At 49.4% G+C, this 27,164-nt stretch overlaps 1 protein-coding gene and 2 long non-coding RNA genes across 3 annotated transcripts in view; all 3 read right to left on the minus strand.

Annotated features, from left to right (window-relative positions):
- Positions 1–27,164, minus strand: part of LOC123611057 — a 52,660-nt gene that overhangs the window by 17,119 nt on the left and 8,377 nt on the right. The gene's annotated exons all lie outside the window — the stretch shown is intronic.
- Positions 3,139–25,166, minus strand: LOC123611059. Its single transcript, XR_006718400.1, has 3 exons — positions 22,350–25,166; positions 3,590–3,594; positions 3,139–3,176 (listed from the first exon to the last, which is right to left on the minus strand). It is a non-coding gene; the product is annotated as an uncharacterized LOC123611059 (long non-coding RNA).
- FAM43A (family with sequence similarity 43 member A) lies at positions 19,576–22,350 on the minus strand. Its single transcript, XM_045502547.1, has one exon. It carries the CDS (start codon positions 21,873–21,875, stop codon positions 20,565–20,567), a length of 1,311 nt encoding a protein of 436 aa, XP_045358503.1. The 5' UTR covers positions 21,876–22,350; the 3' UTR covers positions 19,576–20,564.

Here is a 27,164-nt window from a genome sequence, read left to right on the forward strand (position 1 = left end):
ATTAGAATCTTATCCCAGATCATCCAGCTGGATTACAGGCACAACTAAAGGACAGAGTAAGCCGCCTGGGCAATCAGCATCAGAGGACAGACTATAGGCTGGCCCCCAAGTCTGGAAACACAGGCAAATGTATCATCAATGGTTGATGATATATTATAATGCTATTGATTGATACTATAGTATAATGCATGATAAAATAGAATCTATGTTTTCAGACTTTGTGGCCAAGTAGCCAAAGCCAGTATTTATATCATGCAGTGACCAAATGTCCGAAGGCACTGTTCTTTTTTTTTTTTTTTTTAATTTTTTTTTTCAGCGTTTATTTATTTTTGGGACAGAGAGAGACAGAGCATGAACGGGGGAGGGGCAGAGAGAGAGGGAGACACAGAGTCGGAAACAGGCTCCAGGCTCTGAGCCATCAGCCCAGAGCCTGACGCGGGGCTCGAACTCACGGACCGCGAGATCGTGACCTGGCTGAAGTCGGACGCTTAACTGACTGCGCCACCCAGGCGCCCCCCGAAGGCACTGTTCTAAATGCTTCACCTGAATTAGCTAATTTAATTCTCAACAACCCTGTGAAATGGGTACACTCAGTCATTCCCCTGGGAGTAGGTGAGGCAACAAAGCCCACGGGGAGTCAGTATCTGTCCCATTGGTGGGCAGCGGAGCTGAGTTTCGAGCCCAGAAAGCCTCACTCTAGACTGCAAACTGATACCCACCACACTGCAGCTGCCCCCTCCCCCCCTCCACCCCCTATGCTTTGCTGAATAGCCATCAATTAGCAGGAACAATCACCAATCACTGCAACTAATAACTGTATTGTTCTTTGCTTTGGTCCTCATCACAAGCCATTATGGCAACCCAGGCAGAAATTATAGTTCCCCTAATAGATGAAGAAGCTGAGCCTTTACTGGGATCCCTACCTACCAAATGGCAGAACCGTGTCCTTGGACTTCAAGAGTCTCATGGGTTTAACTCGTTTCTTGCATTGGGTCCTATGGTAGCCAACATCCAAGATGGTCGCCAATGATCCCTGCCTCTTGCGTTGCCCTCTCCCACACTGAATGAGACTCACTTGTGTAACCACTAGGATACTGTGAAAATGATGATGACTTCTGAAGCTAAGTCATAAAAGATGTTGGAGCTTCTGCTTCGATCTCTCTGGACCACTCACTCAGGAGGAAGTTGGCTGCTGCGTCATGAGGATGCTCCAGCAGCTGCCGAGAGGCGCCCCAGCAAGGAAGTGAGCCTCCTGCCTGCACCAGGATGAATGGGCCAGCCATGTGAGTGAGCCCCCGGGGAAGTGGATCCCCCAACTTCAGCCAGCTGAGTGCAGCCCCAGATGACACCTTCACCGACGTTTCATGAGACACCCGTGATGGTGAATTTTAGTGTCAATTTGACCAGCCTTGGGATGCCCAGATTAAGCATTATTTCTAGGCATGTCTATGAGAGTGTTTCTGGATGGGATTAGCATTTGGATTGGTGAGTTCAGTAAAATAGACTGCTCTCCGCAGTGTGGGTTGGCATCATCCAATCCATTAAGGGCCTGAACAGAACAAAAGGTAGAGGAAGGAGGAGTTTATCCCTTTTTTTTCCTCTGCCTCACTGCTTCAACGGGGACATCTCATCTCATCTCCCGTCCTCAGACCGGGATTTATACCATTGGCTCCCCTGGTTCTCGAGCCTTTGGACTCAGACTGAACTACACCAGCAGACTTGCTGGGAATCCAGCCTGTAGACAGCAGATAGTGGGACTTTTTAGCTTCCATGATTGTGTGAGGCAATTCCTCATAATATACCACTTATTCATATACTATGCTATTCATTCTGTGCTATATTCATACAGTGTATGTTTGCCATGGTCCTGTTTCTCTGGAAAACCCTGACTAGCACAGACCTCAAGCCAAATCCGCCTGGCTAAGTCACTCCTGAAGTCCTGACTCACAAAAACTATGAGATAAGAAATGTTTTTCACTGTTTCAAGCCATACTTAAGCCATTTTTTAACTGCTTTTTTTTTTTTTTTAAGTTTGGGAGAAATTTGTTTTGCAGTTATAGATAACTAATACAAGTTCCAACTCCAAAGTTCTTATCTGATAAGGAACACTAACCAGCTGTGATCTTGAGAAAGTCTTTGAAGCCCTCTCTTGGACTTGGTTTCCTCCCCTGCTAAATAATAGTCTAGGAAAATTTCTGTGTCATTCTTAAGGTAACTAACCAACCATTACAACTGGGTTCAGGGAATACTGTAAAGATGAACTTCTGGCACAAGTAGGCCAATTCATGACAAACCTGCATCATATACTGTCTTTAAGGAACATTTCATTTGTGCATCTGATCTATCAACTCTAATTCAAGATCTGATTCAAGACTCGGCTAGCAATAGTCCACAAATCTCTTCAGTTCCCTGCTCCATGCTGTGTTATTCCAGAAATAGGTGGGCCTTTGCTCACACTGTGAGGTTCACTGAAAATGCCTTTCCTTACTCTCCACCTACCCAAGCCGATCCCTTGCCCAAGGCGCATCTCAAATGCCTCAGACACTGCGCCCTGGACCACCCACAGCAGGAGAAGCTGCAGGTGTCTCAGCAGTGGTGGGTTGGTAGATGTTTAACAACCAGTCTCTGGGGAGAAAAGGTCCAAGTAAAGGTCCTGATCTGCAGTCTTTCTTGATTTCTGTGGTATTGATGCTTCTCCTGTAGCCGACTAAAAGCTCCCAACATGGCACCCCTGAGCACAGAGTTGGGAAGAGATGGACACAGTTAGTCTACTCAGCCAGTACCGGCTGGCCCCAGGGCACCCCTGCGTTTTGGACACCTCACCTTCCCTGACTGCCCTCTTGATCATTTTGAAATGTCCCGGGACCTGTCCCCCTTCTCCATCCCCAGCATCTACCCCTGAGCCCAGATCTTCATCATTTCCTGCCCAGACTACTGGGACAGGCTCCTCCCTGTTCTCTCTACCTGCAGACCCTTCTCACTCCCATCCCTCCCACCTGCCACTACTGAGTGAGCATTTCTATATGTCACCTCATGGCCCCATGCTTCCTATCCTCAAAGTCCTTCAAACCCATGGTTTTCAATGGAAAGGTCAAAGTTGTTGAATATACAAGCTCTCTATGACCTGACCTCTGTCTACCTCTCCATCACCTCTCTCTCTCTCTCTCTCTCTCTCTCTCACACACACACACACACACACACACACACACACACTTCTTTGATGAACCCTGGTGCTCTTCATGCCCCCGCTATTCTTACAGCCTAAAATGCCTTCTCCCCAGTCACAAATCCCACTCCCCACTCTGGGCTCATCCTCTTTCCCCAGACCCTGTGTCACCACAGGCATTTTACGGAGAAATCATGGGGGGAACCTACCATGGGAAATCACGGCCCAATTCTGTATACCTCTGACTTTCACTCCCCTCTCAAAGCTACAGGTTCCTGGAGGGCAGGGCCCTAGAGCAAGTCTCCTATTCTTTGGTGCCTGGCATGGTGTCCTGGCCTGATGGGAAAGCCTCTCTGGGTCTGCAAAGGGGTGGCACTAGGAGGTCAATGAGGTGAAGCAGTGGGAATGGGCAGAGCCAAGGACCTCTCCTACCAAAGCCTAGGAAGGCTCCCAGCAGACAAAGGTACAGGCTTCTGAGGCCAGGGATTATAGAGGGAGGAAACTAAGAACTCTCTGTAGTGGCTGAGGCTCCCCAGATGCCACCACTGTTTTCTCTCTGTCTTCCTGGGTGGACTGAATGCTCCACTCTTCCTAGTTAAAACCCCATCTCTTAGGCTCTGTGTCTTTTCTGTTGCATTAAACTGAGTAATTATGGGTTTGCAGCAACCACTTGACCACATAGTAAAGGCTCTTGTCCATGCCTGACCCCAAGGGTGGAGGGCAGCCATCACCCTTTCCCCCAAAGCATTCAAACTTAGGTCATGGATCACATGGACAATGTCTTGGATTTCAGGTAGTTTCCTTTAAATAATTGCAAAAAACAAAACAAAACAGAAAACCACCCTTGGTATGCCAGCTCTGCTCCAATTACTAAGAGACCAGTCTCTTTACGCCAGCTGGTTTTCCACTGAAAAAGGGAAGTTAGTGACCAGATGATCCCTATTACCTCTGACACTGTGATTCTAAGCCAGTTCCCCCTCTCTGTGCCTTAATTTTCTTATCTTCAAAATGGGAGTAATAATACCTACCCATCTCAGAAGGCTGTTGAAGAACAGATGAGATAATAGATATAAAAATACCATTGTAACTATAACTATTAGTTGTTATTTATGAGATTTAATTATTTTTTTAAATTTATTTATCTATCTTGAGAAAGGAAAAGCATGTGCGAGCAGAGGAGGGGCAGAGAGAGACGAGAGAGAATCCCAGGCAGGCTCCGAGATGTTAGCACAGAGCCCGATGTGGGGCTCAAACTCTCGAACTGTGAGATCATGACCTGAAATGAAGAGTCAGACGCTCAACCAACTGAGCCACCCAGGCACCCCTGTGCTAAAAATCCTCTATAAACATTCCTGGGTGATTTAACTAAATTTTAACATGATTGTAGTCATCATGGAGGTGTTAATGTAGGAGAAACACAAGAATACATTAAAGTCCCCTAAGTGGGGACTCTTCACATCACTGGGCAAACACAGAGGTGAGACATCTGCTGGGTGAGCTATGACAGACGCTGCAGACCAAGCCTGGTTCGTTACTGCATTTTTATTCCCCAAGATCTACACAAAGGACTGGCCATTAGAATCCAGGCATGCCTGTTTATTCTAAGGCTTGTCCTGAATGTTCAGCCAGGCTTTGAACAGAGCTGCTGAACAGAATTAAAGTAACTCATGCCTGTTTGCCTTTCCCAGGTAGAGCATAATGAGGTCACTCTAGTATTCCAGAACACCCTCTTTCCATCATGATCATTATTATGAGTGGTGCTGTTATGATTCAGCCCTTTGGAAGCAAGGTCAAGGTTCAGAAGTAAGCCAGGTCCCACTTTGATCTTCAAGATCATGGCCACACTCTGCCCAGCAACGTGCCCTTCATCCCCAGGTCTCCAAGCACAATAAGAGTCTAATTGGGAAATCTTTATAGTGTCCTTGAGAATTAGTAATCCTGGAGTGGTTGAAGCCAGGGACAACGTGAATGACACCATGTCACTCCCCAGCCTTTGCCTGAAAATTCTTGCTGACCACTATCCCAAGCTGCCAACCAAAGAATGACACTCCCTTTAATTTTGCTTTGTAGATTGGCAGAGAAGCTCTTGTTAGTAACTAGCCACTGACCCAAGCCTCCCTGGGATATTCCTTCCTTTTTTGAAAGTATCTGTTTATTTGTTTGTTTGCTTGCTTGTTTGTTTGTTTGTCTTTGAGAAAGAGATAGAGAGAGCATGACCAGGGTAGGCGGGGATAGAGAAGGAGAGAATCCCAAGCAGACTCTACACTGTCAGCACGGGGCTCAAACTCACCAACCATGAGATCATGACCTGAGCCGAAATCAAGACCAGGCCACTTAACCAACTGAGCTACCCAGGCAACCCTGGGGTATCCCTTCTTGAGTGACCTGGCCACCCAGGCCCTCCCGCTGGAATCCCCCACCACTCCACACATGACATTGGGTGTATAGTTTCTGTTATAGTCATTCCAACTGACATTCAGAATAAAAAGTTGAATTCTAAGCAGCTCACTTTTTTATCAATGTACAGTTGCTTGATCATCAAAGATAGACAGGAACAGATGGCCAGATGACCCACGTACAGGTGACTGTCTTATCTTGCAACAGTGTAAAAACCCCTACTGGTAGAAGATACTGGGTACAAAAGAGTGACCCTTCTCCCACCACCCCAAAAGCAAGAGTTAGATGAGGCCCCCAGTCCACGGACTAGCAAATCAGAAACATCCTCTTGGTATTAGGAAGTCAGCCCGTTAGAAAATAGGCAGGATAGGGGCACCTGGGTGGCTCAGTCAGTAGAGTATCCAACTCTTGATTTCAGCTCAGGTCATGATCTCGCAGTTCATGAGATCGAGCCCCACATCAGGGTTCTTTGCTTACTCTCTCGAAATAAATAAGTAAACTTAAAAAAAAAAAATAGGCATAACAACAAAGCCCAATGGTGCCTCTGTGAAGGTACTAAATATCATTATTAATAATGAAATATTGTTGTTATTGTAAGAGCTTTGATATTTGTAAATCAATTTACAAATTTTTCAAAAAGTGCTCTTCTCATGGTGGACATTCTGCTAATCCAGCCATACAGATTGGTGAAATGTTGAATTGCTTCCTTATCTGTTAGTAAGCAGTCACTGAACCCAGCTTCCCTGCGGCATTCCTTCTCGTGTCACCCTGGCCACCGAGGCTCTTCCTCTGGACACCCCCCTGAAACACACACCTGTCCAAGACCCAGCGATCAAAGAGTGGACACCTGGCCCAACAGGGGCCCCCCGGGATTTGTGCTAGGTCAGTGCTATGGCTAATGTCCATTCAGATGTGTGGGTGAATTTGCCACGCCTGTTGTTAAATATTTTAATACCTCCCCTGCCTAACTGCACTGAGATGTTCAGGATGGAACAGCCTTCAGGGTTTCTACGCTCTGCACCTCACACTCTGTTCTCTGGATCTGGGGCGGCCCCAGTGTGGGAACACAAGTCAGGTGGCTCCAGAAAGCCATGGGGCAAATGCTGAGTGCCTGGCCAGGCCCTTCTTTAACTGTGAGGGAGGAGTGGGAAATGTCCTCAGTGACTAGCACTTAAAAGTGGCCTTCCCCCTCAGCTGTGCCCCAAAGCCCCGGGTTGGGTGCCTCTTAAAAACCAGAAATAATAACACATAACAGCCACATGGGCAAGTCCCCAACCTGCCATCTGCATCAGTTTCCCTCTGTTCAGTCCAGTGGAGGGAGATAATAACCTATCTTAGGCTTAATTAACATCTGGGCCCTGCTGCTGGGTGATTCCCAAACCCACGTCTCTCTGTAATTGCAAACCTTTATTTATTTGGGCACTTTGATGACTGCCACATACTGGGAACTATGGCCCCAACCCCACCCACAACCTCTTACTTGCCTGCTGCCCACCTCCCCTCCCCCAGCGGCCCTTCTGTTGCCTGTCTACCCACTAGCCCCCTAGTATCCCTTGCCCCTAATCCCTCTGTCCTGTGACATTCTGTGTTACAGCACACTCAGAATCTGGACTGCAGTCCCAGATCTGCCCATTACTTACTCCGCCACTTACTCCTGCACTTGGAGCGCCCAGCACTTTGCCTTGCATACAGTAGGTACTAAACACTTGTCAGCAGTCTTCCTTTCTACTCCATTCTACTCTTTCATCCCCAGATCTCTCATCTAAACATTGAGTTACCGATGCTTCCCTGCCTGCCTACCTGAGTCGTTAGGGGCATCAGGAAAGAAAGTGGCTGAGAACGTCCTCTATAAGTTATGTAAGTACCACCGACACACAAGGGCAGGGGACAGGGTTGGATCGTGGCCAGACACGCCTCCCACGGGGACAGTTGGTGGTGGGGCCACCCCAGGCCAGGGTCTGGCCTGCTGTAGTGCAGATCCTGAGGAAATACTGGGTCTCCATCCTCAAGAAGTTAGGGGGAAACAGCCTCCCTGGAAGGAACTAGAGAAGGGCTGAGAAGACTCAGCCGCCATGTGGCCCGAAGCTGCCTCAGCCACACTCCCAACTCGCCTGAGACCCAACCCAAGCCTGCCCTTCAGGTCCCTCCAAGAGGACGGCAATGAAAATTCCTCACGCTTGTATCACACTTTGCCATAAAAAGTGGCTTATAGTCACGGTGTTCTTTGAATTGCACAATACCATAAGGTAGCAGAATGATCCCTGTTTACAAACGAGGGCACTGGACCTCAGAGCATTGAACTTCTTTGTGGTGTGTCACACAGGGAGCCTTACAGAATGGGGCACAAACCCAGGAACAGGGTGCAAACCCCAAAATGGGGTGCGAACCCAGGTCCCCGAGTTGGAATCCTGCGCTTCTCCCTCGTGGTGGTTACCTCCAGAAAAGACACAACTTACTGCCTTTGTTTTCCTCTTTCTTTTCTTCCTTCCTTCTTTTCTTTCTTCCCTTTTTTCCCTTGCTAATAGCACATTTATTTTAACTCTTTGCAGGTTTATCCCTAAACTTGTCAAAGAATAAAAACAAAGAAAGTTATGCCCTATTCCATTAACACCTGTAACAGTAAATTTCCAGTAAAAAAAAAAAAAACAGTAAAAATCCTGTTAGGTACCAGGAGCCTTTTTTAAAGTACTGTTTTGAGGGGCAGCTGGGTGGTTCGGTCAGTTAAGCCTCTGACTTCGGCTCAAGTCATGATCTCATGGCTTGTGAGTTCGAGCCCCATGAGCTGTCAGCACAGAACCTGGAGCCTGCTTCAGATTCTGTGTCTCCCTCTCTCTCTGCCCATCCCCTGCTCCCACTCTCTCTCCCTCTCTCTCTCAAAAATAAATAAGCATTAAAAAAAAACAGTTTTAAATACCATTTTGAATTAAAATATTTCTAAACTGCATTATACAGTTCTTTATTTTATTTAAAAAAATTTTTTTTAACGTTTATTCATTTTTTTTTGAGACAGAGAGAGACAGATCATGAATGGGGGAAGGTCAGAGAGAGAGGGAGACACAGAATCTGAAACAGGCTCCAGGCTCTGAGTCATCAGCACAGAGCCTGACGCGGGGCTCGAACTCACGGACCGTGAGATCATGACCTGAGCCGAAGTCGGATGCCCAACCGACTGAGCCACCCAGGTGCCCCTACAGTTCTTTATTTTAAAATTAAATTAGGGTATTGTAAATGTAACATGCTAATAAACCAAATCAACAATCCCACCAGTACAGTGTAGTATAAACTGTAAAGTAAAAGTTCCCCTATCCTGCCCACCCTCTGGGCCAGTATGCAGACGTGGCTGGCTGGTAAAGACGTTGCTGACAGGAGACAGTGGGACCTCTATCAGACCTCTGGCTGGGGCTCAGAATTCACTTCGGCCCTTCCCAGGACACATAGCGATCACAAGCAGAGCTGTCCCTCTCCCTGGTGTCTGGGCTCGCTTGTGGGAGGAGCTGAGCCCTCGGTGGGAGAGAAGAACACAGACATCTCCCCGCAAGTGGCCAAAAGCAAGCGGAGCAGGACCCTTCTGGCAGGGCTTCTGATCTGCCCCCCTCACACTGGGGAAGACTGAGCTCTGTGCAGCCTCACAGGGCGGTGTTGCCGGGAGAGAAATCATAGAACCTTTCAAGAACCAGAGCTGCCCCTCCACCTGGGCTGTCTCTGGAGAAAGAAAGGTCTGCTCCCAAAGACAGCAGGAATTTGCAGACTCCCAAGGGAGGAGGCAGCCCACCTCAGACGTTTCATTTAGTCTTGCGCAAATGTTTGCAGCATCTGTTTCTAAAAAGTTACTTGAATTCTGGGTCCTGAGCTACGCAAAGTGGCCCTTAGGACCAGGTGCCAACTGAATGATGCATGCCTTCACTAACCCTTATAAATAACGATACCCCCTTAATCCCCCCTCCAAGGTCTTAGCTCAAATAAACCTGGGCCTGTGGTCATAAGACGAAGAATCTGTCGCGGAGACCGTATACACGTCTTGCCCAAGCCCATTTCCCTCTGAGCACACCGCTAGACTGCATTGTCCAGCTGCTTTTGCAGTTACATGGAGCCGTGAGCTGAGCTGTGGCCAATGGAACCTGGTCAGAAGTTGTGTGTGTCACTTCTGGGCCCGCCCATTAAAATCTCCAAAAGATCATGCACACTCTTTCTCTATCCATTGGAGGATATTGTGCAGTAGAAGCAGAAGACCCAGAGAGAATTCTGAGGTGCTGGGGTAAGGTCAGCAAACGTTTTCTGTAATGGGCCAGAGAGCAAATATTTTAGGCTTGTGGGCTATGTAGTCTTTGTTGCAACTATTCAACTGTGTTGTAATACAAACACGCCATAAACAATATGTAAATGAATGAGCGAGATTGTGTTCCAATGAAACTTCATACACAAAAACAGTCAGCAGGCCCAATTTGGGCCACAATTCCTGCTCTAGAAAATGGTGGAGCCACAATGCAGACAGAGTCTAGGCCCCTGAAAGACTGTTTAACAACCAAGGCTATTCATTCAGAACATTGCATGTGATAAACTCTTACGATGTGAAGCCAGCAAGAGTATGGGATTTGTTAAAGCAGCTAGCATTCTTTACCTTATTCAATTATACCCACCATATTCTATTACTTCTGGTTGCCAAGTTCATGGATCAGGAAATGGACAAATGAGAAAGAAAACCCAAATATTCTTCTGAATTGGCCTTTGAAGTACAGGGCTAGGGGTGCCTGGGTGGCTCAGTCAGTTGAGTGTCCGTCTCTTGATTTCAGCTCAATCAAGTTATGATCCCAGGGTCATGGGATCGAGCCCCATGTCAGGCTCCATGCTGAGCACGATGCCTGCTTAAAATTCTCTCTCTCCCTCTGACCCTTTCCCCTCTTCCCGTGCATGCTCTCTCTCTGTCTCTCTGTCTTGCTCTCCCTTTCTCTCTCTAAAATAAAAATTTTAAAAAAAACAGAAGTACAGGGTTGGAGAGAGGTTGCAAGTAGGAGATTTTCAAACACGTCCTCCAACCACCTCCCCCCTCCAAAAAAATATTCTAATAAACAATGCTTCTTCTAGAACCTAGATCAGGCAAGGTTTTATGATTCAGTCAGAGCTTTTGAGGAGACCACTTTGATGGTTGAAGAGGACGATCATCTCTTTTGTGAGGCCCTCTATGACTACCTCCCTCCCTTGAATGGATTGAGATGGGTTGGCTACCCCTTCTCTGAGTTTATTATACACATAAACTGTGTACATTTTTATGATGGATAGATACCACATGTTTTGGTCTTTTCCACTGGATTCCAAGCTCCATGAGGGCAAGGACTGCTCTAGTTTCAGTCCTTACTTCCTTCTTGTTTCCCTCCCCCACCCCCCACCTCATACTCCCCCACCACACCCCACAACCAGCACAGTGCTTGGCACACAGTAGGTGCATTATAAATGCACACGGTAGATACATTATAAATGTTTCTTCAGTGAGGGTGAGAACAGGAATGAATTAATGAAGACATGTGAAGGTTAAGGTCAAAATTACCTAGGTGTTAGGTTGGGAAACTATATCATTTATCATCCAAACTAGGACACCTTGAAAGTGAAAGGTGGCTCTGCTATAATTATGTGATGACCTCAGCCATAACTGGGACCATCCTGAGCAAACCAGAATCGACGGCCATCCCGGCAGTAGGCTTCTTTGGATCACGGTCTCCAGCAATATAGAGTATTCTCAAAGGAAATTGGTGATTTCTGTCGGGTTAAGGACCTTTTAAGATTAAAAACAAACAAAAAGCAAAACTCAGAGTACAATGGAAAGGAAAGGGTGATGTGATTTGAAGTTTTTCTTGGCAGAAATCTGGGAGGATCAGCATAGCTCTCTCATTGCGCTATGAGTTTTCACTGATCATTTCACACTAATGCCAACCACAACAACTCGAGTTTACAGTACAGCTCATATTCACCCTTGAGCACAGTCCCAGGCATACCCACAGGAACGAACACACACACACACACACACACACACACACACGCACGCACACACACACACCACAGTTCTATTAGAACAAGAGGATCCTAAGTATTCCCGTGTGTACTCTAGCTATATAGAGTGCGTTCAGTAAAAACCTAGAATCTCTACATTTCTACAAAACAGTCTAAAGAATTACTTTAAGAAGACTGTGTCCATTTCAGAAACATCTGTCTGAGAGGTGAATTAAATTACGATTGCAAATATTTGTGGGAAGGTTTTGGGAAAGGGTGTGTGTGTGAGTACATGCATGTGCCTGAATATAAAACACTAATCACAGTAGAAATAGTGATCTGGGCTGATAATCACATGCTGACAAAATGAACCCCATTACAAAGAACAAATACAAATCCCGCCAGAGAACACAAGAGGCTGCCATGCTCTCCTGCCACACCTGATGGAAGAGATTGGGTTGGAGACAGAGCCACATAGTACATAGGGATATCTAGAGCTTCAGACGGAAAGTTAGCCCATAATCTTTCCACATAAAGCATGCCATTTAGATACCCACCTACTGTTTCCTATTCTTAATAGATTACTTCTCGTTTTTGCCTGTTTTCCCTCCTTGGGTCCTGGAATATGCCTCATGGAAAATGTTCCTGCCCATGACACATTCACACTATGGGGGAGCCCCACTGAGCCTCATTCATCCCAACTGTGTTATTTCAATCTGAATATTCCAACAGCAACCACTCCTTTCCTGCACTACCCTTGACAAAGCACTCGCTCATCCAATTTTTAGATTTTCAGCCTCAAAAGAATCGGAGAGAAAGTTTAAATATTACTATCTCCATTTCACAGAAAGAACTGGCCCCAAAGGAGATTTGCACAAGGTCATAGAGCTACCGTGCAGGAAAACCAGCGCTGGAACTGGATCTCAAGCCCAGTTCTCTCTGAGCCATATCTTACAGCCTCACCCACAGGAATACTGCCTGCCATCCACCCTAGGCACCCAATCCCACATCCATCAGTTAATACTGGACATTTGCTAAGACCTGGGTCAAAGGAATGGAATGGTGAAAATAACAGTGTAAGACTAAAACCTCTTTTGACTTTGGCAGTGTGAACATGTCCAAACACGTCTGACCAGCCATGGACTCTGGGAGCTTGCCTCATTGGCAACGACTGCTATAGATATGAGGGGAAGGCCCTCTACACCTTGGCATGTCTACGCATCTCTTTTGGACAAGCAATGTCGTTTGGTCTAAGCACAAACAGGAGCACCTAATGTTGTGGTGCTCTTTTAAAGAGATGTGCTCCTCTACTGGAAACCAGGTGGTGAACAGTTTTCCCTGGGATTCGGGGGCACTGGGGGCAGATGGGCAGGCAAAGGCTAAGATAAGTTTCTCTGCAGGGGCGCCTGGGTGGCTCAGGGTGTTAAGTGGCCGACTCTTGATCTCGGCTCACAGTTCATGAGTTGGAGCCCTGCATCAAGTTCCGCGCTGACAATGCAGAGTCTGCTTAGGGTTCTCTCTCTGTCCCTCTCTCTCCGCTCCTCCCCCCATCCCCCTGCTTGTACTCTCTCTCTCTCTCTCTCTCTCTCTCAAAAGTAAATAAACATTTTTTTAAAAAGACAAGTTTCTCTACAGAGGAGGCTGAGGGGAGGACAGACAACAGTCATAAATAAGGAACCAATGATGGTCTTGTAGATCTGTAAATGGTACCTGGGAATCATTTGCAAGCCTTGAACTGGAACACAGAACTGAGAGTGTGCTGATGCGGGACCCTGTGGCCCTACGCACCCTCCCTCCTTGAACTCACATGACCTTGGAAATACCACTTTCTCTTTCTCTGTGTAAGAGTTCAGCTGCAAGAGTGGAAACTTCAGGAATATGGCTTATGTCAGGAGGACATCTGTAACGTGAGGAGAGGTACTCCCAGCACCACAATATTTCTTCCTGCCTCCTCCCATCATGGTGCCCCAAATACCCTTATTATTTGACGTTTTACTGCTCAAAGTCTTTAAGTGTTCAAGAGTCCCATATTAAAATGTCAATTCCCTCAGAAGGCCATTTCGGTAAGAGACATCCACTGTAGGCTGAGGAACAATAGCTTGAGGACGAAATTGCAAACCTTACCACTTGCAGAAGAGAAGGGAACGCCGCACTTCACAGACACACAACTGGCCCATGGTACCAAGGAAGGGGGCTCCCCGTATGACTGTTGAGAGTTTCTGAAAGAGGGCAGTGTGGTGTCTTGGAAGGAGACTGGGGGAAAGTAGGAGCCTGAGTTCTAATCCTGGCTCTACTATCAGCTCCCTGTGACACGTGGACAAGTCCCTTCCCTTTCCTGGGCCCCAGTCTCCTCATCTGCAAAAGGAAGGGACTGAGCTGGAGGAGGAGTAGTGTTCTGTCTGGCTCTCAGACTCACAGGGCTAAGGAGGGGAGGAGATCTTGGAGTGGGCCGGTGACCCCTTGAGTTGATTGTTGGCCAGTCCTGGAACAGAGGGGAGGGAGAATCCCCGAAAGGCAGCTAAGAAGAAATTGTCCTAGGAGAAGGATCTGGAATTGGGGTGGGTCCTGGAGCAGGAAGTAGCCTACCACAAGGGGGAGGTGGGGAAGCACGCCCAGGTTATCAACTCCCTCTTATTCCCAGACTTGCTGCAAGTGGGTCCTGTTCTCCATTGTTAGGAGAGCAAACACTGATGCCAGATGCCCTTATGGCCTTTGATCAGATGCCTGGGCTCTGCCAGGTTTCTCTTGACAGTGGCCGGGTTGCTTCCAAATGAACTTATCTCAACCTGAAAGACACAAGGAAAAGAGTAGAGGACTTGGATTCAGGAGACCTGAATTCTGGCCCCATCTTGCCGAGTGATCGATTTCAGGCAAGTCCTTTTATGATCCGTCACCTGGCCCTACTGGCCTTTAGATTCAATGTCAGTCCCCATTTTAGGACCCAGTGTTGCCTCTAAGTTTTGGGGTAGTGAAAGGGCTGCCTCACAAGCAATCCCTGCTCTGCTTTAGCCAAGAAGACCTCCAAGTTAAACTCCAGTGGAGGGTCCAAGCCACAATGTGTCCTAAAGATGAGCCCTGTTTCCCAGAGCTCCAGATCAGGGGTTTCTTCTATTCTGTCTCACTAGGGAATGGAGGAAGGCAGAAACACACTTGACCTTAACCTTTGCTCCTTCTTCAATTCGGGACATTAATGCTGAAAGTCTTGCTATCATATAATCGAACCTATCCACTTTACTCATGAGGATCCTGAGGCTAGTGGGGGGAAGTGACTTGAGTAGGTCAATGAGAAGGGATCCCAAGTCACTTGGAGGCCTGGATCTGAAGCTCTTCCTGCAGGCTTTCTGCTGTACCACATTATTTGGGCCTTCGTTTGACTCGGATTAGAGGGATTGGGGCCATAACCTTGGGGCTGAGATGAGCAGGAATGGGACTCCAATTCCATCCAGAGCCAATTCCAAATAAACCATCCTTCTCCAAACCAGAACCACCCCTCCCTAGGAAGATCAGGGAAGTTCTAAGGAAAATCTTGGGTCAGTTGAACCCCAAACTTCCCTTTTTATAAACATATGTCCTTAAAAGCTTGACTCCTCTATCCAGGTAATAGCCTTGAGCTTTATCAGACCTGTTCTCCTAGCCTGAAGTAGAATCACTCCTTTCCTCCTTAGCATTTCCTGAGTACTAACTAGGCACAAGGCTCTGTGCTGAGTTTGGTGAATCAGAGATGCCTAAAAACACATGCCTGTCCTTGGAGTATTCAGCCAACCAGGAAGGATACAGATGATTCATAATCGTGATGCAATGGGAAGAGTTCCCCCCCCCCCGCCCCCACCAAACTAGACCTGCTCTTCTAGGGTGAGATCTTGCCAGACCCGATCTCAGAGTAGAAGCAAGAGGAGACCAGGTTCCTCTGGGGGCCACCACCCCACCCACCAGGAGCATTGTTGCCAGGAAGACATCACCCGCCCTCTCTACCTCCAGCATCATGCAGCTAGTAGATATTCATTCACACTTGGTGGCAGAAGGAGGCGTGTTGATGAATGGCATGGCAAATACTTATCCTCAAGCCTCTACCATGGATGGAATGTAGAGGTACAAAAGAAAGGAGGAATCAAAGAAAAATTCAACAGCCAGTTTCTGCCATCCCAAAGCCAAAACTCTGGTTATAAGCCATAAACACTGGAGGAGCATGAAAAGAGCACGGGTTTCAGAGTCTGGACCCCTGGTTCTTCATCCCTGCTGTGTAACCTTGGGCATGACCTCACCCCTCTATGGCTCAGTCTGTTCATCTGTAAGCGGGGGACAGGGCCAGAGCACGCCCAGGGACTGCAGGATTGGTGCTGACCGATGACTGTGTTTGATTTGTCTGTCCCTTAAAGTTTGGGCTTTCTTCCCTTTTAGCTTTGATTTAAGGTCTGAGCTTGGCTCGCGGGCAGGGGGAGAAATGAAGACAGGATCAGGTGGGGAGCTGGGCAGTAGAAGAAGCCAGAGAGAAGTGATGCATTACAGGAGGAAATGACGCATTACAGGAGAGATGAAGAGGGGAAGCATCAGAGGACGCATCAGAAGGGCCACCCTCCATGCAGGTCAAAAACACGGACCATTGCTGGTGCCACTGCACAGACCTAGAGAAGGGAAGGAATGGGTGCCAAGCTCCGGGGCCACCCAGTCATTCAAGCCACCAAAACAGTGGTTAGTCAGGGCTGCTCAAATTGGGTCACCTCAGAGCAGATGGGGGGGTGGGGAGGGGGTGGGGAGGGTGGCCTGGCTGGCCTCAGGCACACTGTGGCCTGTGAACACTGATGAGCCAGCAGGAGCAGCAAAGGCCCCAGCGGACAATAAAGCCAGATCCAGATGTGGCCACGCGTGAAAAAACCTGGTGTCCAGAGTACAGAGTGCCCTGGCCCGCGTGGCCTCCTGGCCCTCCTGGAGCCCTGAGTAGTCTCCGGCATGTCAGATGTGGCTCCCAGGTGCCCGATCCACACACACTCCCAGCTCTGTCATGCATCGCTCGCCCAGATGCGAGGACCACTGATGCACACCACATGGAGGAAAGAGTTCTGCTTATTAGATTACTAAATCCTCCTAGAAACGAGGGCAACTTGCTCCTAATAGAACTTTTTACGTTTCTCGCGATCCTTGGTGACTCCCGTGAGGTTTTTCCATCTCCGGAGTGGTGCCAGGGGTGAATTCTACCAGCCAGTCCTCTCTCCTTTCAGGAGCAGGGCCCTTGAAAGCAACTCTGTCCCTGGGAGGGAACCGTGCTTTCTTAGTATAACAGGCCCTTCTAATTTGTTTAAAATCTGTCCTGCTGACTGTGGGGGCAGTGGCGGGGGAGGTCTGCTTTCGGTGGGGGGGGGGGGGGGGGGGGGGGAGGATACATGTGTGCAGAGTGGGTGTTCTCTGAAACTCTAATCGTTGAGAGGGTAGGTAATACTATTGTTTATTTTGCTGGGTCCTACCTCTCCCTCGCTCCCCATCAACACACAAAAGAAACCGTACAGATGAACAGGGGATGATGTTTTTGCAGTTGAATGTCTCCTCTGCGGACAATGCCATCCTGCAACGGAGGCTCTTGCCACCCGGAAGTCACTTCGTTTTTCTCCAGGTCAGTGGTGCATTGTTGGACACTGAGGATTCCTTAGGCTGGGGAAGAATGTGCCAAGTGTCTCACTGCATTTAAAGTGCTGTCAGGTGACGCAAAGGAGAAAGGCGAGCCTTGCCTTGCCAGGAGGAAAGAGGCTAAATGTGGCGAGTCAACCACACCTCAGGTGCTCTCTGGGACATGCGTTTCATCTAAGTACTTGGTTTTGCTTTGGTCACAACCCTCTTTTCTCTCCGAGTGTCAGGAGCAAATTAGTGTTCAGTTTTTGTTTTCTGCATTCAAACTTCTCTTCTTACACTAGTGATATCATCCCTGGAAGACCGAGATGTAAGAAGAGGTGAATCATGTATCACCTTCGCATCTCTTCTAGAATTACATCAGCCAGAGTGCTGTGGGGTGCAGTGGGGATAAAAGCCAAAAAGTAGAGGGGAGGAAGGAGGGAAGGGGAGGGCACCCAGAGGGAGGGAGGGAGGGAGCCAGTTCTTTTGCAGTTTTCTTATTTTCTCCTTCCTCCTTCCTCAGCCCCTAACCCCCCTTCCCTATTTATAAATCAGACAAGTGGAAAAATTAGACTTTAAGGAGACAGTTGCCTTATATGTATTGATGGTGTTGGTTTAAAGGTCATTTCTCTGAACTTTCCTACCAGTCGCCATAGCCCCATCAATCGCAGGCAAAAGCCAGCCCTGGCATTGTCACTAGACACACAAATTGGTTAAGAATGAAGACACACAGACCCTGCCCCACCACCAAGTATCAGCCATATGGTCTTCACCCTGTTTAATGTTGCATCTGGTTCAAAGAGCAAAGGGACTTGGCAATGTGTGAAAATAATTTGAAATGTGAAATCTAGTCATGCAGGATAGTGATGGGCCACACAAGCTGCCTGCCAGTCAGGTGAGAGCTGTATGGAAGGCACACTGTGAGCATCTGGGGAGGGTGGGATCTGACTTTCCTGACCTCTCTCCACCTGGGGGTTTTAAATGTCATGCAGTGATGTGCATCTGAGGTTTGTGGGGAGAGGGGTAGGGACTCAAGCGAACCAAAATATAACAGATTCAAAGGCCTGGACCTTATCCTGATGCCCTTAAGAAGTGATTCTGAGTGTCTTTTAGTTATTTCCCACCCACCCACCCCTTTCTTTTCATTTCTAAAGCTAATCTTATGCCTGAACCACTCCTGTTAGTTAATAAGAAAGTCTTTCACCCTCCCTTCCTCTATGGTTTCAACAAATTCCACCCTCCTCAGGATCTCTGGGTCTAGCTGCTCAAGACAGAATTATGATTTGGGGCACCTGGGTGGCTCAGTCAGTTAAGCGTCCGACTTCGGTTCAGGTCATGATCTCGTGGTTCATGAGTTCAAGCCCCATGTCGGGCTCTGCACTGACAGCATGGAGCCTGGAGCCTGCTTCGGATTCTGCGTCTCCCTCTCTCTCTGCCCCTCCCCCGCTCGTACTCTGTCTCAAAAATGAATAAAACATTTAAAAAAAAAAGAGACATAATTATGATGAAAACAAAGCAGCGGCCTCAGGACAGCAGGGAAGGCCAAGAGTGGGATCCATTTCTGCAACACAGGAAACGGAGCCCAAAGGGGCGAAGGGAAAACATAATTTGAGGAAGGCACAGTTTAGGCAGCTTCTTATTACAACTTCCAGCTGATCGGGTGTAGCCAAGCCAGAGACATCTGTTTGGAGTTTACAACAGAAACAAGCACACAGAAAGCCTGAAAAGCCGGAGACAAACACACACACAGCTCTGACAGTTCTTGTCTGCCTTGACCTCCACACCATTCCCCCTCTGGGTCACGCTGGGTTGTAGAAGGGAAGGAAATAGGTTCTTCCGCCGGCCTCCCCACCAGCCCCACCTGTGCCATGACTCATTCACGCCATGATCGGAACTTACCAACCTCCCTCCCTCTGTCCTTGATTTTCCTCCCAGGAAAAACAGTGACGGTCCCACTCCTCACAGAGCCCCATGGACACTTTCTTCAGGTCTCCAGTCAACCTTTAAAGTCCCTTGAGCTGTTTGTAAAGGAATAGGGGACCCACAGAAGAAGGTGGTAAAACCTCAGAAGACCCTGAAAGTCACTCCTCCCCTAAATAACTTCACAAGTCTGGGAGCGAGGTCCAGAACTCACCCTGCATCTCCAAGAATTAACTCAGAGAGACCAGAAAAGGCCCACGCCCCCACAACTCACTGAGTGAAGAATACGGGAGGATACACTCAAGGAGAAGGCCAGGGCTGTCACCAGCCATGGCACCCCCCCATAGTGGAGGGCCACAAAGACCCCAGACTATCAAACAGTGGGTTCCCCTTCTCCAGTCACCTCCAAGCACTGCAAAGGCCAAACCCTGTCCTACCACACCATCCCAGCGATGGACAGACCCTCTATCAGTCCAAGGGCCCAGGCATTTTCAGCAGACGCTCACCTGTTCTGTTAACATTGTCCTCTTTATTCTCTCCCCGCTGGACGTGCAAACAGAACCAGAGCAGGGCTACTCTTAAAAAATAACAAAATGTTTTATACACATTTCTGTATGTACAACTGAACAACATTTTACATGTCCCTTTTGCACAGCAAAAGATATAAACATTTAGCTCTGAGAACACAGTTATGTACAAAAAAAAAAGGTCAAAAATACTTCACAACAGTGCAAAATATTTTACACAGTATCATGGAGGGAGATCTTTTGAGCAGGAGTAAAGTGTGTGTTTTGAAAGGAAAACTCCTTTTTCAGATATTAGATGTCTTTAACTGTAAACAAAATGCAACTTTCTTTCATCCCCACCCCCCCCCCACCACCCCTAAACAGTTATTTGAGGAATTTGGCAGAATTTCAAGGGTCTGAGTCTGAGGTAAACAACCCAAGCTCTCGCACCAAAAAGACTGGGGCAAGGAGGTGGCATTAGAGGCTCAAACATTGTTGAGAGCAGATTTTTTTTTTTTTTTAATGACATGTCAAGGACAGCGCTAGGCCGCTCCCAGTTACTGTTATTCCGGCGGGTCGGTGGGGTGGAGAGGAAATTAACCCCTCCTCCTCAGGCCCCAGCTGCCCCACAAACAGGAAACTGGCCGGCAGGCACCTCTTGCCTGTGGGACTGCTAACCAGCGGGCCCACTAACCAGCGGGCCCTTCCCTCACCCCTGCCTCTCTCTCCTTCCGTGCAGGGTTTGCCTCCTCGCATGTCTCCACCCGCAACCTCAGCCCTCTTCACCTCTTCAAACAGAGCCAAATGTGCCGAAGGAGAGGGGCAGGGTAACTCTGGGCCTCAAGTGTCCCATTTCCCCGCTTCTGGGGAGGGGGGCGGTGGGATGGGGGAGGGGGGAGGAGAACTGCGGGTAAGGAGGTTGTCGAAAAGACCCGTGGGGAGTCACGGTGGGGCGCTAGGGGCACGCACAGGAGGCTGCTGGGATCTCAGCCCTAGTGGGGCTCCTCTGGGCCCGCGCTGTCGTCAGGGCCCGACCGGTCCCCGGCGGTGGCCGAGGAGGCGTCCAGGCCCCCACCTTCGATGGAGCTCTCGCTGCCGGTGCTCTCGCCGGACAGCAGGCGTGTCACCCGCAAGTCGGCCTGCAGGCTGCGCACGTCGTTGCCGAAGCTGAGCTCGCCAAGGTCGTTAATAAGCTGCGACAGCTCGGCCTTCACGTCAGAGGCGCTGCCCAGCAGCAGAGGCGGCGGCCTAGCCCCGGGGCCCACCGAGTCCCCGCCACCCCCTAGCGCCTCCTCGCGGCCACTCTCCAGCGTGTCCAGCAAGTCCCCGCATTCCAAGTGCATGGCCACCACCAGCGCCCGCTGCGCCTCGGCCTCTTCCGCTGCCGGGTCCTCCTCCCCAACACGGTCCTCCTCCTCCTCCTCCTCCTCCTCCTCCTCCTCCTCCTCCTCCTCCTCCTCCTCCTCCAGGCAGCCCTCGGTGTGCTCCTCTTCCTCTTCTTCCTGCAGCTCCTGCTCCTGCTGTTCGCCGAGCAAGTCCTCGGTGATGGAGCCCAGCTTGGGCGCGCTGCGGCTGCGTTCCACCGGCGGCTTGTAGCAGCAGGGTCCGTGCAGGAGCAGCTTGCGCAGCGGCACTAGCGGGATGGTGTGCGCGCCCACCAGCTCCTGCTGCTGGTGACGCGCATCGTCCCGCCGCTTGAGCCTTTTAAATTCCGCGAGTGCGTTGGCCGACGTCTGGTAGAGCAGCAGGGCCATGGCCTGCGCTTTCTCGGGCTTGGACACGAGCACCGCGTGGCAGCGCAGCATTACCGCCTTATGCTTGAGCTCGTGCCGGTATACCCAGGCGAAGACCTTGGGCAGCCGAGCGTCCGCCACGCAATAGGTAACGCGGTGCAGCAGGTAGAGGTGGCCCGGGCGGCGCAGTGCGCGCTCCTCGGCGTGCACCATGCGGATGCCCTGCGCACTCACAGTCAGCTTCATCTTGGTGCCCTGACGGCCCGCCTCGCTCTTGCTCCAGATCTTGCCCACCGCTAGGTCAGTGCAGCCGTCGCCGCGCGCCTGGATGGTGGTGGCATTGCCCAGGTAGAGCACGGTGTAAGTGGGGTCCTCGCTGGTGATGTGCAGCTTCTTGCGCTTGGAGCGGAACATGCTGCCCACCCGGCTGAGCGCGCCTTCGGGGCACGCCCGGGCCAGCGAGCTGAGCGCGGAGTAGTGCAGGCTCACCGCGTAGCCCTTGGGCTTGGACGCCTGCCGTGGCGGCGCCTCGGCCAGCAGCTCGAACTTGTGCTTCTTCCACGGCAGCATCTCCGGAGGGCGCCCCCGCGCAGCTGGGCGGCGGCGGCGGCGGCGGCGGAGCGCCGGGTGCGAGCCACCCGCCCCGGCCGGACTCGGCCCGGGCAAGACAGAAAAATAAAACTCTGCTGAGAGTGGCCCAGTGGTAGAAAAGTGGGTAGAGAGTAGAATGCTCGGGGACCCCACCGAAGAAGGTATGGGTAAAAATTTTTAATGGAAAGAAAATATTCAGCTGCGAGGGGCGGCGGGGGCGGGGGGGGGGGGGGAGAGGTGGGGAGCGCGCACAGATTTACCCCAGCCCGGGCAAGGACCAGGACTAAGAGTCTTAGGCAAGCAAAAGGAAAGACCGAATGAGAGTAGAACGGGAAAAAGATGCGCGCGTGCAAAGAGAGGGGACCCCGGCCAAAGCAGCCGGGACGGGGCGAGAATATGCAGGAACTCCTGGGCGAACGTGGAACTCCCCCGCTCTCTCTCTCACACACACACACACACACACACACACAATCCCCTGGGCTGAGACTAGAAGCTGCGGAAACTGGATGGCGAGTGTGCCCAGGGGCCAGTGCTCCCCCACCCCAAGGGGTGCGGAAGACCGAGAGTCCCTCGACTGGGCTGGTCCCAGAATCAGCTGCTTGCCCCAAGTGCAGTCAGACGCTGCTCCCGCTGGCCGCGGTGGGCCCGGCGCAGCACTCCGGCTGTGGCTCACTGCATCTTCGCTCCGGCCGGACGCGGGGTACTCGGGCTCGGCCGGCTCACTGTCCCGGCTGGCTCGACCCGGACAGCACGGGGCGCCGAGGGCGGCGCGCGCGCATGGTCGGCTCTGGGGACGGTCGCTACCTCATTTCTTCCCTCCGGGGGTGTCCGACTCCGCTCCCGAGGTCCCCTCGGACTGCTGTCCGCCCGTGCGGCGTGCCCGTCCCGTGCTGCGAGCGGTGTCCGGCTGGCCAGCCTCACATCCTTGCGGTCCGGGAGGAAGATCTCGGGTAAATATAGGCCGGCGCGAACCATTCGGCGCGCGGGGACAGGGGAGGAGCAGAGAAGAGGATGCGTTTCGGGCTCGGACGCCCGGCGGGTTCCTGGTCTCTTAAAGGGACCTGGCTGCAGCCATTTGCCGAGGGAAAGGGGAAACCGGTCGAATCCCGCAATTACATCTCAAATTTTCCAACATCTCATTTATCTGCAGATATCCCCAAGACCTGGGGTTACCCCTCGGGAAAAGCAACTTGTATTCTGGCACTCCACCCCCAGGCTGAATTGCAACTCACTAAATAAACCTATGTCTACATCGAAACTTCTGGGGGAAGTGGTGGAAGGTGGAATTTAGAGTAATTTACTATGCAAAAAAGTTGGGGAAATAGTGGTTCTTTCCTTGTGTGGTAGCTCTCTGAGAATGACTGGGTGCTGTTTAATATTATATATTTTTCACAATTTTATTTCGTTAAAGGAAATAGAGGCAAAGAAAACACTGAGACTTACTATTTGGAGCTCTTTCTGCACAGGCAAGCAGATAGTGAAAAATAAGATTGAACATAATGGGGTGGCTGGAGTGAACAATATGGTATATAGTGCATAAATAAAGTGCTTCCTGACCCCAATCCCTTGCAGTGGCCGCTCTTGCTCTCAGGCCTCAGAGGAGAGCAGCTTTCTGAGCTCTATACAATTTCTAAGTATGCTTATGTGTGTGGTTAGAACTCACTTTACTTTGGTAGGCCGGTCATTCAGTTTTATTACATCATTGACACAATTTGGATGAGAATTCCTAGTAAAAATCCAAATGACATTTTCTATTTCAGCATCTGATAACCAGGCACCCTCCACAAAGAATGACATTCACATTATTATGCTTTTCTCTTGTGCCACCCAAACAGTGTAGTGTTAATCATCTGACCAGCTTGACCCTTGGCTTGTAACTCATTTCTGGGCCCTCAAGAAAACCTGCTTGCCTCCATGGTCTGCTCAGTCAAAGCCAAAAAAAAACCTTTAGGCTGGAATGTGTGATAAATGTCCAGACTGGTCCTGCATCTAACTCCCAAGTTGGTCCTGGAAGAGGACAGTGGACCCTCTTACCCCACAGGCCCAATCCACTGGGGATCTCGGATGTCTCTGGCTTCCATGTCAACACTGCTGATTTCAGAGCCACTGTAGCCCCTCCTGGAAATACTCTGGAGCTACCTTTGTTAACTTTTAACTTTTCTTTGAATTCTAACCCAATTTTCTCAGAGTCATTGGTGCTGAGTTTCAATGTCACTTTTCCGAGTACTTTTTGCTGCCAAGCCCTTAGCTGGGAGCAGACCCAGGTCCTGTCTCCAAGAAGCTCCCAGTCCAATAAAGGATGTAAAAATTCCACCCAGCTCTGGGCTTCCACTGAAACTGTGAGAGCACCCTGTATCCCCCAGTGCCTAGTACAAATAGGCACTACTTGATCGTTGACCTAATGAATGAGACATACATGTGAACCAGAAGGCAGAGTGGGCTAAATGCACTGAGAAAGACTCAAAGTACTAAGAGAAGCCGGAAGAAGAGAAGGTTTGTTATGAGTAGAAAAATCAGAAAAGGCTCCACAGAAGGTGGTGTTTGAAGAATGAACAGGATTGCTCCAAGCAGGGAAAAGTTGAAGGGCTTTCTAGATATAGAGGACACTGAAATGACAGAACATGAAAATGCATGCACATGTGCAGATTGGGATGGAGTTTAATGATTATAACAGTGAGTAAAGAAAGTTTCCTGATCCTGCTTTTGGGGCCCTCCTAGTCTCTGAGGGACGGAATGGCTTTTTCATGGCTGACTCGCCCCAGGGTGTCATTAGACCAGAGCTATGATGCCTTACTCCTCAGCTACACTAATGGGCTAAGAGAGGGATACCAGGCCTGGTGCTGGAATGAACTAGTTAGGACTATAATAAGCCATTTAAGCCAAGGTTAATTCCTCTTCTGCTCAAAGTTCTAGAATATCTTGCAGTGGCAATGAAGTACACTGTATGTGCTCCAAACCAAAAATTCCGGTAAAAACACACCAAATTAACCTGGGTTAAGTGACCTTTAGCTGGTCCATAATCTCGAAGCCTAAACTCTGAAATAGTAGATGTCATGTTCAAGCAGATAGCGCTTCCAGGTTGCTCGGAGGTCCAAGGGTCAGATGGGTTTAGGGAGGACAAGGAAGGACCAGCGGTGGGGTCTAAGGCTTGTCTCAGCTCCTGCAAGGGGCCCACTGGGAGTCACATGTTAGCAGGGAGACCAGTGGGGCCCAATGAGGGGAAGGATCCCACTGGCAGGCCAGGCTTTTCAGAGGCAGCTAGAGCATCGGTTCCGGGCAGAGCTGCTCCTGCAGACTGGTCTCTGCCACACCTGGGCCTCCTTCTTAATAAGTTTGTTTTCAGCCTCGAGAGGACAGAAAGGTTCTAGGCAAACATGAACACTCTGAGGTGTGAGTCACACTCGGTGCTGGTGCTCACAGACCCAGGAGAAGGACCAGGCTGTCTCTTGCCGGTCTGGGCGTGGGCCAGCCTCTGGGGCCCGCCTCACCTTGTGAAGAAGCTGGCTACCCCCCTCAGAAAGCACAGGTCACAACGGAGGCTGGGGGCTGGGTTTCTTCAGCGGGGAAAGCTGGTGGCACCATTTATGAGCCCACACCACAGTTCTGAGACACAGGGCAGTTCCAGAAGCAAACATTAGCAGAGTCGGTTGGGAAACAGGTCAGAAACTGCATCAGACCACAGACTGTACTGTTTTTGTGTGATGCTGCCCCATCTACTGGTGCCAGGCAGAAGTGCCATTCGGTGGGATGGTTTCTCATAGAACCGGATAAGGCAGTGGTTGAATCAACACACGGCCAAGTCAGAGCTGGAAAGAAACCTGGCCTCTAATTTGACATCTGACAGTCAGACTTTGAGCTCATAGAAAGCTTTCAGGCTGGTTTTCTCCCACCTTAATTCTTACGTAATGATCCGCCCTCTCGGTTCTCCTCCCCTAATATCCCCCTAAATGAATGCTGGCTTCAGAGACAGCAAATGACTCATCTGGGAGCCTCCAAGTCATTCAACAAACATTTGTTGACAGTCTATGGTGGATATGATGTATTTGCTAGGGATATTGCATTAAAGAAGACAAACAAGTCTTTGCCCTTATGGGATTTATATCCTATAGGGAGGCAGATAATAAGCAAACAAATAATAAAATATCAAACAGTGATAAGTCTCAGTGCAAAAAAAAAAAAAAAAACAAACAAAAAAACCCCAGCAGTGTTAGGAGCAGACAGTGATTGGTTTCAGACAGCATGGCCAGGGAAGGTGTCTCTGGGCAGAGATCTCAACGAGATGGAGTCAGCTATGCAGGAACATTCTAGCCTGTGTTGACCAATAAGGCAGTCCCAAGCCACATGTGGCTACTGAGCACTTGAAATGTAGTTGGTCCAAACTGAAATGTGATGCAGGTATGAAATACACACTGGGTTTTGAAGACTTAGGAAAAAAATAATATAAAATATCTCAATAATTGTATAGTAATTATATATTGAATGTTAATATTTTGGCTTTGTTGAGTTAAATACAATATATAATTAAAATTAATTTTGGGGACACCTGCGTGGCTCAGTCGGTTAAGCGTCTGACTTCAGCTCAGGTCACGATCTCGCGGTTTGTGAGTTTGGGCCCTGTGCTGGGCTCTGTGCTGACAGCTCAGAGCCTGGAGCCTGCTTCAGATTTGTGTCTCCCTCTCTCTCTCTCTCTCTGCCCCTCCCCCACTAGTACTTGGTCTCTCTCTCTCTCTTTCTCTCTCTCTCTCTCAAAAATAAATAAAACATCAAAAATTTTTTAATAAAATTAAATTAATTTTGCCTGTTTCCTTTTACCTCTTTAATGTGGGCACTAGAGCACTTACAACTATATATCTGGATGGCATTGTGCTAAGCTGATGTGCAGGCCTGAAGGCGGGGATGAACTCAGCAGGTTGAAGGATTCTCCAGATTCAAAAATCCTACTGTGTGATTACAGCCTCTGACTCTTAAGCCCTCCTCATTTCTGACTGTTATGATATCAATTCTTTAACCTGCTCGAGACCTCCAGGATCTACAAGAGCATTCCTCACATAGTGGACTCACCCACTAGTTGCACCAGAATCCCCTGGGCCAATTTCTGGCTCCCTTAAATCAGAATCTCTGCTTAAACTCCTCTGTGATCGAATGCATACTAAAGTTTGGAGAACCCTGCCCTGGCCCACTTCATTTCTCCCACTATCAGCTCCTTCGTGGCTTCTTATCCTCCCTTCGTCCCCTTCTAAGGGTCCTTCAAAGTGAAAGCAGGGGCCT

The sequence above is a fragment of the Leopardus geoffroyi genome, chromosome C2, assembly GCF_018350155.1.
Source record: "Leopardus geoffroyi isolate Oge1 chromosome C2, O.geoffroyi_Oge1_pat1.0, whole genome shotgun sequence".
Taxonomy (NCBI): domain Eukaryota; kingdom Metazoa; phylum Chordata; class Mammalia; order Carnivora; family Felidae; genus Leopardus; species Leopardus geoffroyi.

Excerpts from the sequence above, each read along its gene's own strand:
- FAM43A (XM_045502547.1), bottom strand. The coding sequence starts at position 21,875 with ATGCTGCCGTGGAAGAAGCACAAGTTCGAGCTGCTGGCCGAGGCGCCG.